Below are 12,669 nucleotides of genomic sequence, written 5' to 3'. Positions count from 1 at the left end.
AGCAGAGAGTTAGGCATCATTTATTCCAAAATAGAAAGCTCTAAGGCAAAAGAGACATGAGAAAAGTGAACAACGCTTCATAAAAGCAAGACGGATGCAAGTGGGGAGCGAAGAGCTCAGCGAGGGCCCATCCAGTCACTGCATGAAATGAACCATTTCAACTCAACTTTACAAGATAGCGTTTCAGTAATCCGCGCCTATTGACAGACAATTGTTGTAAAATACAATGTTACAGATATTCAAACAAGAGGCACCCCGATTTTGTGAAGTAATAAACATTGATTTCAATCATTTCCTACATGTGTATGTAGTGCAGGGGGACCAGAGACTGCAGTCAGTCCTTCAGGCAGGCAATGAACAGGGAACTTGAACTGCCCTTTGTTTTAACAAAGTAAAACACGTGTACATAAATACGCTGGACACGTGCAACAAGTCCACTACTTCTTGTTGCTGGTTACTCAGACCCTTGTGATTGTGTGATTAGCATAGTGTTCTGGATTGTGCCATTACTGTCAAATGATTAAAAGATGCATTGGATACGCTATGGAGCTCTATTTAAAGACGTAACATCTGCAGTTAAGTTACTGCCATGTTGCAGTAGTTTAGTGTCCTTTTGACCAATTTCAAAAAGTGTCACTCATTTGTGCTTCGTAGCAAGAATTATTTAAAAAAAGAACACATGTAAGGCCATGTTATTATTCTTCTAAAACCAATTGAAATAGCAATTTATCAGCATTCAATTCATTTTTTTGTTTTTTAGAAAACTTCAAAAGAACCCTGGAAAACAGGGTTGCTAGCTTTAATTATGAATCTGTACATAAATATTCCTTACAAAACAGGAGAACACAGAAATGAAACAAAACACAACTTCATACATTTGTATATAAAAATAAGCATCTCCTTTTTTTCCTCTCAATCCCTCACACGGGCTCTGCGAGGCCTGCAGGGCGCGTGAGAGCGACGTGGAGCCAGTCGCAAAGTGTGCACATCTACTGAAATCACAAGCATGCAAAACGACAAACCCTTACAGATACAACGTGGAACTGTTGGCATCCAAAACGAGAATTCAACTGGGAAGGGGACAGAGGCCGAGAAAAAACAAAAATCTAATGAGTCATTATTTAACGGATTGTACAAACTTGCTTCAAGTGTTTTTAACACTTATTTTATCTTCTGTTTGTTTGATTTAATCTTGTTGAGCTTAAATATACAAAAAGTGCACTCTCATACATCAACTAAATATCTAAAAAAACAGTTTCCGAAATGAAACTCCTGATGTACACACACGCAGCATCAACCGCCGGTCAGCAGGGTGGAGGGTTGGAAGAGTGCAGGACCTGCTTGTCCTGGAGTTTTGTGCTCTATGTGAACCTAATGTGTGTGTGTGTGTGTGTGTGTGTACTATAATCCACAGTGTGTTTGAGAACACACACATAACCTGTGGACCTATTTACACATGTCTTGTCTTGTGTGTAGACCGTGTGAGGGAGTCGGTCCTCTACTGCAATGAGTCGCTGTTGTCCAGGCCCAGCCCGGCCATGTCCGTGTCATCGTCCTCATCTCCGCTGTCCCCCGACTCGTCCTCACTGTGGCCTCCCAGCATCACCTGCTGTACCGCCAGTGTGGCGCCGTCTGACGTCAGGCTCTGCAGACCCTCCATGTTCATAGTCACCATTGTGCCTGAGAAACACAGCAAAGACTGACTGAGTAGAAGCCTCGTACTATGCATGTAAAGTTAAATAAAACAAAAAAGCCTCCGCCCATCCATCCCTTACATCTGGGGGAAGCCAGACTATTTATGTGAAGACGGAATCTAATAAAATGAGGAATGGACTGTACTTGTTTATCTCTTTTGTAGTCTTCCTTCCACTCAAAGCTTGTTAACACTTTATGTCGTTCACACACTGATGACAGGAGCATCAACCAGAGACACCTGCCCATCAGGAGCCAGCTTTCACACACAGTAGTCATGGCAATGTGACATATTTAGGTTCCGGTGTCTCAGTTCCTGCTTCAGCACTCCTCTGGTGTTCCAGTGACAGGCGAGTTTAAGAGTGGGAAACCTTCCACGGCTTCAACAACTCAAACTGATGAGTTCACACCAGGACTCCATACATTACAACCACGAAGCCTAAAATGACTACATGCAGACGTCAATACTTACTTTAACTAGGGCTGTTAGAGATTAAAATAAATTAAGAAATCACACATTTTGAAATTCATTAACGCAATTAATTTTGATTCCTTCCATAGACTAAATCTTAACGAGAAATTGCTTGAGAACGCTTGTACTTTGTTAAATTGTATTTTTTTTAAACACAAAACTCCACTGATGTGATCATCCAAGAGGTGGAACAACACAGACGCGTCACATCAGCTTGATTTTAAAACGGTTGCAACATCTAATTACAACGTTGCCATTGGAATAATAGACAGTCTATTCATTCAATACAATAGGGACTGCCATACTGTTCAGACCCATCGTAGCTGATCCAATGCGCACCCACCCCCACTAAGGTCCTCTTTAACCTGTATACAAAGTGCAAAAGGTAAAGACTACTGCGTACCATCAGGCATGGTCACTTGCTGCTGGGTGCCTCCACCAGTGGCGATGGAGTCAGGCCAGAAGCGCTGCAGTGGCCGGTTTTGTGGGGTCTTCTTCTTGGCTTTTGGTGTCTCGGAGGAGCTGGCGTCCAACATGGGCTGCAGGATCCGCCTGCGTGCATTTATAAACCTGCAGACAAGGCAGCAGAGGTCTGAAGGCACGGATTGGCATATGTGCTTTTGTACTTTCTGGCAGATGTTCTGTCCTTGTACGCTGGGATGAAATCCTCTTGCACGACACAGAACAGGATGTTGGCGTTTCATCGGTTATCCAAATCTGTTTTTGACTGATGGGGAAAACTACACGGAGTTGCATCGTCTATGGATTGAATGCCTCAAGTACCAACAGAGATCACTGACTTCAAAAGCCAACCGGGTATTTTTGCCCCTGACAAACTCACCAGTTGTTGACTTGCAGAAGGGTCAGGTTTGTCTGCGTGGCAATCTGTTTCTTTTCATCCTCTGTTGGATACGGATGCTACAGGAGAGGAGAGGACATGCCTCAGTGTTCTAGTTCAGAGTAGAAGACCAACAGGCAACAGATTTGGTTCACAGACTCACCCCGATGTGCTGGAAGAGCCACGAGCGCATGACATTAGTAGCTTGTTTGGGTAGAACTCCACGTTTGTTCTTGGTCGAGTTGTCGTCGTGATTAAAAAGGTCCTGGTGAAACTGCAGCTGGAGCTGTGAAGACATTCATTCATTCATTCAGAGAGACAAACTTGTTAGTTCATGTCCAACTACGCATGGTTCTGCCACAATTTTAAACTTATTGCAAACAATTTGCCAATGTAGGATATTGAATGAAGAGCAGAATCACAAAGACAGATGAAGCACCTGATTGTTTTGGACACGTATGGTCCCGGGAGACAGAGCCTGTGTTACCACCTGTCCCTGAGGAGTGACCACTGTGACCGGCTGATACACCGTGCCGCCTACAAACAAAATAACACAGAGAGGGCGACGTTAATAGAACGTGCTGCGTAGAGGGAAAGCTCAGATCAATAGAAGAATATCCCAGGATTCCATCCAGGGAGCCTGGTTCCACTGCAAGCTCTGAGTCATCACAATTAAGAAAGACGTATTAGGCCGGAGACAGATGGTCCTTCCAGTCAGGTTACGTTTGATTTGATTAGAATACCTCACTTTCTCTGCCCCCCCCCACCTCCCCACAAAAAAGACATGATTCATAGCCTAGTTTGGAATAAATAGCTGTTTGAACTTAATTTAATTTTATACTTTCAAACCAATCTCCTTAATATGCGTGACAAAACCAGCTTGCAGACCATTAGAGCAGAAAACAGTCAAAGTATAAATATTTTAATTTGAGCTTCCACACAATGTAAAAACACTGAATATATTTAGTCTCTCAGCCAATACTTGTGTATCATTTTACAATAGACTCCATTGACAACGTTTTTACCCAGTTCAGCTGGTTAAGTCACCATGTTGGGACTTTTAGGTTAATGTACCACTGAACGATGAAAAACATTTTTAAAAACGACCAAAATGTTCAAATTAACTTTCAGGAGGTAAAAACACATCGTGAAAGGGTTAAAGTTGGTAAGGTGAATACACGGACATAGCGTAGTAGCAACCAGTCAGTCCCAATAGAACCGCCATAAAGCATACTCTGCTTTATCGCACTCGAAAAAGGAGGTTTTGTTTACTGAGGTAATAAATCGACACAAGTAGTCTGCTCATAGACTTATGAGTATAGAAGCAGAGGAGTCGCTCCCTGGTGGACAATAGAGAGAATGCAGGTTTAGGGGAGCAGCTTCCCTTTTCACAGGTTCACCGCCTGATAGACACACAAAACTTACAGACCAGAACCCCGTTCCTCGTACGTGGCTAACTGAGCCAGATCCTTTTCAGGATGAGATGACAGATCAGACTTTTCGGTTCCCCGAAACAAGTTTATCAAAAACTTGAACCTGCTCTGGTGCAGGTTTATGTGAGCTGCTGGATTAGTTCATCACTCCCCCAGAAAAAAAGGCAACTCACTTCACAATTTTCTAGAGGCGAAACGTTACGTAAACACCACACTCTGTAGCCGAGCATCCACTGTCCCATGCGCTGTACATGTGCACCGTCCTGCGATGCAGAGAACATCTGGAAAGCTCTTCGTAAAGTTCTGTTTATTTAGCTCTTAATAAACTTCTGGTTGTTCCATGTTTCAGGCTTCAATTGATCCTGGTTATGAATACATATACTGATCCGCCCATACACACATTCACAGTTCTATATGGTCATCTACACATACATGTATACACATACATATATGATACATGTATACACATACACATATGATACACGTATACACATATGATACACGTATACACATATGATACACGTATACACATATGATACACGTATACACATATGATACACGTATACACATATGATACACGTATACACATATGATACACGTATACACATATGATACACGTATACACATATGATACACGTATACACATATGATACACGTATACACATATGATACACGTATACACATATGATACACGTATACATATATGATACACGTATACATATATGATACATGTATACACATATGATACACGTATACACATATGATACACGTATACACATACATATATGATACACGTATACACATACATATATGATACATGTATACACATACATATATGATACATGTATACACATACATATATGATACATGTATACACATACAGTACATATATCCTCATAACTTCATTTGTATCAATTAAGATGCTTGTTTTTATCTACTTATTCTGAAAGGATTGAGATCATTATTCTCATTGGATGATGGAGTCCATGAAGCAGACACATTACTATAATCTGATTGATTAGTGAGGAGGCACTTAGAATGAGCGTATACATTTAAACACTCATGCATAACTTGTGTGCGATGCTTGGTCGGCCTCGTCCCCGTGTCAGTCTTTGCCATGCTTATTTGATTCATTTCATTTTATCTTCTATAGCAGTGGTCCCCAACCACCGGGCCGTGGACCGGTACCGGCCCGCACCACAGAAAGCTTTTTTTTTTTCTTTTCTGAAAAATGTTCTCTTTTGAAAATTGACCGGATTTTCTCCTAATTATGTGCGCTCGTCCCTCTGACAGATTCCCCACACGTCACCAGGCGTTTTTCTTCACCTTTACAATTGTCCTCTTACGTTGCGCGGCAGTTTCGCCCCCCAGCGAACACAGAGCGCGCTGCGACTACTACAACCCGAGACAAGATGTACAATACGTTCAATTCATACGACAAATTATTCCAATACACATTATCTCCTCCTATGCACTCATCATCTCCTGCTCGTCAGCAGAGAAAAAAAAGACTCTTTTCCTTAAAGTTTATTTGCCGTTGTCCATTAAAAATCCTTATTTCAGTGATTACTCTTCCAACGTTGCACGCGCGATGATGCCCGACGTCTGCTTCAAACTAACGAGACGGTTTGAGCGCGGATCCGCCATCGAGGAACCGAGATAGCCTGATGTCAATCATCTCGTTAATTTGTGCTGGATAATGGGACATTTGATCGACTTCATTGATCCACATGGACGAGGAACAGGGCCCTGGATTAATATCATAAAACAAACTCGACAAATCAGATTTGACTACATCATCTTAGTCCCCACTGGTACATGACAACATGTGAGCTGCAAACAGAAGAGTACAGTACCTGAGGGAGGGGTCGTATGCCACGGTGACATACCTGCGACAACCTGGTTGGGGTTGACTGCGGTCACCGTAACGTTCCCTTGCTGCAGAGCCGACGCTGGCACCACAATTTGACCCGGAGGACTGATGGCCCCCGAAATAGAGCTGGGGGTCTGCACAACAAAGCAGAAGTACAGAGTGTGTTGACGATTCATACTTTAGAAGCACAAACTCGAGCCAATAGAGTGTAGCAAGTCACAATGAATGACAGATTGAAACACAGTCATACGATACTGGTGTGTTTATCTATAATGGAGATCCATATTATCCTACAGCAAAATATTAATTAAAACTACGTGGTGCCATCATAGCATTGATTTCACACAGCTTTTCTTTTTTTCCCCCCCTAACAAGCTGAGGACGGTCGCAGCAGACGAGGAGCAGAGCATATACTAAAAATATGCTAAATCGGATTGTTTTAAATCGTTTGGGTACCACGGCACCTTTTCGGTATCCATACTAACATGCAACATTACTTCACGTTGCGGTAAACCATGTTTGGCCCCCACATCCACGCCGTATGGTGAACCTGTAAGGTTATATAACTACAGCCGTTGGATTAATCTGTCCAAAATACTAAAACTGATTTAGATCATAGATTGCACCGCCCCCTCAAAACACTTTTTGGATCTACACGAGTCAATGACATATTTTGATTTCAAAACGGCAAATTTCCCCCAAAAGAAAAAGGTTTGCAGGTATGCGTGTGTGTAGAGGCGATAAGTAAAGTCCACCTACAGTCCATACCGGAGTCTTGGTGGGAGAGAAGCCCTGGACCTGGCCTTGTACGGGGGAGTACGGGCTCCCTGGATCTCCACTCAGCAGAGTCTCGCTGTTCATCTTAGTCTTGAGGCAGGCGATGTAACGGCTGCAGAAGTCCTTACACAGGTCACTCACCTTCTCCAGCTCCAGCAGGTGGATCCGCAGCACCTGGATGGCTTTCACCATCTGCCGGTCACAATTGTACCAAAAACGTTACAGTTGAAGCTAAATATGTTTACATCTGCGTGCCGTCCAACTGTGTGATGCTGACAACTCAGATAATCAGTTGATTCCTCCTTGGTGTATTGTTGCATGCATGACCTCATTTTCATACCTCCTTGGAAGGTGGAATCAACAACAGACCGCCTATAAAAAGCAGATAACAGGACACCTCCCAAAATGCAAAACCAACCCCGGTGACCCCGACTGGAATTGTTCGTCTCTTCCTTCCGCTCAAAGCTTTTTAACCCTTGATGTAATTATTCATCTCCTGATGACAGGAGCTGCCATACACAGCCACCTGCCCACCAGTGAAGGACACAGGCACTAGAGGAGCTGGGGATCAAGCCGCCAATCTGATTGAAGGAGTGCCCTACCGCTCAGTCATTGTGGCCCCTTTTTCTGTCATCTATTGAAATGAATGTGATCAGCTGAATGTTATGTATTTGCTCGGTGCTGCTGATATTACAAGCTCAAGATTTGAACACAAATTGGAATGAGACGTGTTGCTCTCGCTGCTAGCCTGAAAAAAATGGGCATGCACTCTAAACTTAACAACTGTGGTGGTGTTCTGTCAGTAGATGCACGGACTAGAACACAGTCAGTATCAGAAAAGGCTGATGGCCAACGGGTCACCATCCACAATAAAAGCGCACACACTTGGATGAGGGACACTGAATTTCAGCTTTGCCAAAGGGAGGTCAGAGGTCATGGTCAGCTACAGCACAGTGCCCCGTGTTGTATTACAGCTAGAGTTAACAAATTTAGACTTAACAGTTGAATGAGTTTTAATTAACAGGTAGGCAGCAGTGGCGAGGGATGCACCTCACCGTGCTGACGAGGTTAAAGCTCACCTTCCCTTTCGTGTTGCCCTGTGAAATACCTCACATATGAACCCGTTTTTCTACCATCAAGGTTTCATTATCCAGTGATTTGAGCCAGCCAGTCACTCGTTTTAATACAATGCATACATTGTTTCTTTTTGCTACCAAATGAAAAAATGTAAGTCACATAAAAGAAATTCTAAAAATATAAACCACTGAACTAGTTCCAATATTTTGAGTGAGGTGTGGGCCAGAGCAGTGTTACAATAAAGCAAAATCATATTGAGAAGAAAGAAAATAAGACAAACAACAACTTCTAGCCATGACACGCAGAGGGATCTCACCAAGTTGTCAAGTTCAGGGTCCTCACTGAAGAAAGGTTTGCCTTCCTTCTCCTGACTGCGTACAAAGTTCTCAATGTCCACATCGAAGCTGGCCGAGGTGATGCAATCAGAGCTCAGCGTGGACTGCTCACATTTCTCAAACAGCAGGGCCAAGAGAGGGAACAGAGGATGCCTGGAAAAGAACGTTATTTAACATTTGCATCAATATATCAGATTTCTTCTATAACAGAGTATGTCCTCTAAAATGCATCTGGTGTCTATTGATATGGAGTACAGTAATACGGTGACACCTCTCACACAGTCCCTCTCAGATAACTAACACAGTGGAAACATCTCAGCGATCTCGCCTGTCCAGGTCAAATAGACCACTACAAGAACAGGTGCATGCTCTGGCTCATCGCCCACAGGAATGGGTGACATTTCGTTTGTGTGCACTAGTAGCATATTACAAAATACATTGACAATTACGAGATAGGTTGCTTAGCATGCATTATTGTGTGGAAATAAAATATATAAGGTACTAAAATACACACCCTTTCACACTCCAAAGGCTGCACTGACACAGATATTGGGCCAATGGCAACTCACATATTAGGATCATAGATCGGTTATGTTGGACTGAGTTGTTCAATTCTATGTTTACATGCTTTTCATTACAGCTGCAACGATTACTCACAACGGACAGTCAATGATTTGTTCAAGTAGTTGTCCATGCATGTCAGAAAGTGCTCTATTATATCATGTTGATATCGGTTCCCTTTTAAAAAAGGAATTTTATTGAGCAGGCAATTGACAAATATTATCTGTGTGATTGTAATAGTGTATTTTTTTAGATTTGTTTTACAAAAATCAATGTGAAACTCAAATGACAGACTAATCCCAGTGCCCTCCGAACAATGACGTTTCAATACTGCTGAGAGTGGTTTAGTTCAGATATAAAAAGTCACATGGGGGATCCCTAATTAAGTCAGGAAAAGGGGGGGGGTCTCTTAGAGGTTAGGGTTCCTAGTAATAGTTTGGTTATCTGGCCAAACTGAAAGCAATAAAGTGAATAAAACGACACCAATTTAAGATTAAAACACACACATACAGATGCATGCACACGCATAATTAGCTCTACCGATATATGGAGGCTTTGTCGGCGTCCATGGGGGTCTGTGGCTCTGTGGGTATCGGACTGGGCGCCTCTGCCAACGTCCCCTCAATAAACTTCTGCTCGCCGTCTACCTTTACCACACCTTGCATCTGCAGACAGAAAACACAGAAAGTAATCAACAGGGGCAGAAAGAGAAGCGGTGAAGAGAGGCGGAGAACGAGAGACATTTAGACGTCATGTGAGGACCAGAGTAGCTGGAGGGTAAAGCTCAACACAGAGCTCTGCTTCAACATGAACCTTTGGAGAGTCACAAGGACATGGTTTGAAAATCACTTTTAAAGACTATACATTTAAATGAGAATAAATGTATATTTTAAATATTTTTCTAAATCAGTTAAGACTTCTTTAATGTGTCAACAAGGATGAGAGGTAATTTATGACATCAGCTGGTAGTCCTGTTATCAGCCACCAGCACTTTTGGATTGGAGTTACCTGATGGAAGGTTCATCGTGTTGCACTTTAAAAGCATTCGTTATGCCCTCCAGTATCACATTGCTCTACAAGCCCAGTGTAGCGAGACATCCAGACAGTGTGTTTGAATCACAGTGCAGACCTAAGCGCTACATACCCAGAGACGTGATCGACATGGAGAACATCATTCAGAACCTATGTGCACAGACATTCGCTAAAAGTATAAATTGAAATGTGTGTAGCCGTGGCAACAATCAAGGCACATTCCTTGACTAGCAGAGTCTCTCCTTTACTTTCACACTGTGCCTGCCTACCCGGGGGCATGAATCCCATCCCTAACCATGTGACTGAGAATAACAATGGATGAGATTGAGCACAGAGTAGCTAAAAATAATGACTTGCTTGGGGTGGAGATTTCTCATTAGTCATAGATCCTCCTCAGCTCCCAACACCCCAAATTTGGCACTTGAATAATGATGTTTTGTAGGCCATTTAAATAAAGTCAAACACAGATATGCTTGGCAGAAAAGGGAACTCTATACAGCAGCTGTGTCCCAAACAGGGATTTATTTGTGGTGGACTGTTACGGACAGATAATGATTAAAACGGATGCAATAGCATTATCATTGGTTGTGTTCTGGTGTTTCATGCATAAAGTCGTATCCTAGTGTTCACAAATCCAGACTGAATTATCCCCAATTAGAATGGCAGGGCCCCGATGGTTAAGGAGCGGTGCTGCACACTGATGTGGCTTCAAACGTTGACGTTGTCGTTTTTCTGGATGATGACTAAGTTTGGGAGGGAGTCAGTCACCCACCTGCTGCTCTCCCTTGGGGTACTGGTCCATGGAAAGCGACTGGGCTGCCATCACGTTCACTGATGCTGCACACACTGGGGCATCATAGAGGGACAGGGGGCCAACCTACACCATGCACACAAACTTCATGTAATGCTCACCATTAGCTGTGTTAGTCTGGTAAGGGAACAAACGAGATCGTGTTCATACAACAAATAATTGGTGTTTAACATGAATGCTAATCAATGTAATACTACTTTCGGTAACATTAAGCATTAAACGCCGACGGTAATGAGCACAGATTTACTCCAAAGTAAGACGATCAGTGAAGAATAGATGCAACAGGGAAGACCAACATCACAATGTCCGTGGTTCTTTATGGAGCTGAATGTGTGCGCACAGCTCGGGAAGAACCAGGACCGTCGGTGGCTCACACAGTAGTTTGATGCGTTTACTAAAGCTGTTAGAGAAGCCTAGTCAACGGTTACCATATCATAGAGGGGGGGGGGGGGGGGGTGATACCGACTCTGTGATGCGTCGTTATAATAATAGTAAGCTTACGATAACGTTACCCTGCAACGGCTATAACACACCCACCGCGATGATAGCCCTTAGCTCGGTGTTAGCTTCCGGCCGATTGTGGCGGCAAAGGGAAACTAAAGTGTAATAAAAGCGATCATCAGCCGACTAACACTATAACCTCTGCTATAGCACCGTTAGTCTTAACGCAGACAAAGTAGTTCCGCTGGAGTAAGCCTCGATATTTCATAAAATGACACATTAGCTCGCTACAAGGTTAACGCCACATTGGCGTTAGCTCGCGAACCCACTCTAAGGTTAAGGGGAGCGCAGCCGCCTGGCTGAGCTACAGCTAACGCTCGCTAACTGGTAACTTAAAAGTGTTTATCGTGCTACAGCGGCGAGGACAAGTGAGACGCGCCATGTTTAGAAAGGGGGAAAAACAAGCTAACCCGGCTAGCCAGGTATAAAAAAGGACCCTGCTGCGGATTGATACGAAGAGAGTCGTTTGCCCATGTAACGTTAGCATACTTGAATTAACGTTTGCATTGTTTGCTCTATAAAGTAATTCAACCTTCAGTGACATTAAGAAACATTGGTTGCACCGCCGGCTACCCCGGTTGGTCCTTAAAGCCTTCCCACATCAGTCAATCAATCAGGCGGGGACAGCTGTCCTCTCCCTCCCCTCCCCTCAGCGCAACGGTCGGGCCTCGTTTCTAGCTCTCGCCCTTTGGTTTTCCACAATCCTCCTCTGCCCCCAAAACGACGACATATTTTTTTACCCCCCCTCCCTTGTATACAGATTTTTGTATTCTTCCCGCAGCTCTGCCGCTTCTGCTTCCCTTCCAAAAACACCATCCGCTGCCCTGACTAGGTCCGCGCTCCTCGCCCCGGGGCATTTTAGCGTACGGGCCAGATTGTTTGATTGATAGGGAACGGAAAAAGAGGGATTTTGAGTGACAGCTTACCTGAGTGCCAATCTTCGTCACACTGACAAGCGGCTGCAGCAATCGGGACCCGCAGTTGTCGTATTGCGTCATCACGTAAGGGCACGCAGGGGTGGCTGGCTCATGACTATTCAAAAGGTGGGCGGAGACATTACGTCCAACAGCCTTTCCCTCTGATCCTTAATGGAAGGTTGGTAATCGCCATTTACTGCCCCGTTGACGCAACATGTTTTCCATGTATATCTCGAGCTTTACTCGCCTTTAGGCATTTCTTATCATATACATACACTAATACACATTACAATAGCTGCTGATTTTCTACCACCAAAAGAAGGGTAGCTGGGCTGATGAGGACATCATGT

The 12,669-nt window shown here is 43.6% G+C and overlaps 1 protein-coding gene across 15 annotated transcripts; it reads right to left on the bottom strand.

Annotated features, from left to right (window-relative positions):
• Window positions 1–4: 4 nt before the first annotated feature.
• pknox1.1 (pbx/knotted 1 homeobox 1.1) lies at window positions 5–12,441 on the bottom strand. Of its 15 annotated transcripts, none has more exons than XM_078091279.1 (11): window positions 12,329–12,441; window positions 10,863–10,967; window positions 9,599–9,723; window positions 8,479–8,650; window positions 7,077–7,277; window positions 6,292–6,442; window positions 3,442–3,539; window positions 3,166–3,288; window positions 3,006–3,082; window positions 2,568–2,734; window positions 5–1,680 (listed from the first exon to the last, which is right to left on the bottom strand). In XM_078091279.1, the coding sequence occupies exons 1-11, from the start codon at window positions 12,398–12,400 to the stop codon at window positions 1,499–1,501; spliced, it is 1,473 nt and encodes a 490-aa protein (XP_077947405.1). In that variant the 5' UTR covers window positions 12,401–12,441; the 3' UTR covers window positions 5–1,498. The 15 variants fall into 15 exon arrangements, with proteins under 15 accessions (XP_077947405.1, XP_040058030.2, XP_077947406.1 ...); XM_040202096.2 differs by having other exon boundaries at window positions 7,068–7,277; window positions 12,329–12,421; XM_078091280.1 differs by having other exon boundaries at window positions 6,325–6,442; window positions 7,068–7,277; window positions 12,329–12,421.
• Between the last annotated feature and the right edge of the window lie 228 nt (window positions 12,442–12,669).

The sequence above is a fragment of the Gasterosteus aculeatus genome, chromosome 16 (genome assembly GCF_964276395.1).
Source record: "Gasterosteus aculeatus chromosome 16, fGasAcu3.hap1.1, whole genome shotgun sequence".
Lineage (NCBI taxonomy): Eukaryota > Metazoa > Chordata > Actinopteri > Perciformes > Gasterosteidae > Gasterosteus > Gasterosteus aculeatus.
The sequence above is the reverse complement of the archived record's forward strand: the minus strand, read 5'-3'. Positions and strand labels throughout refer to the sequence as shown.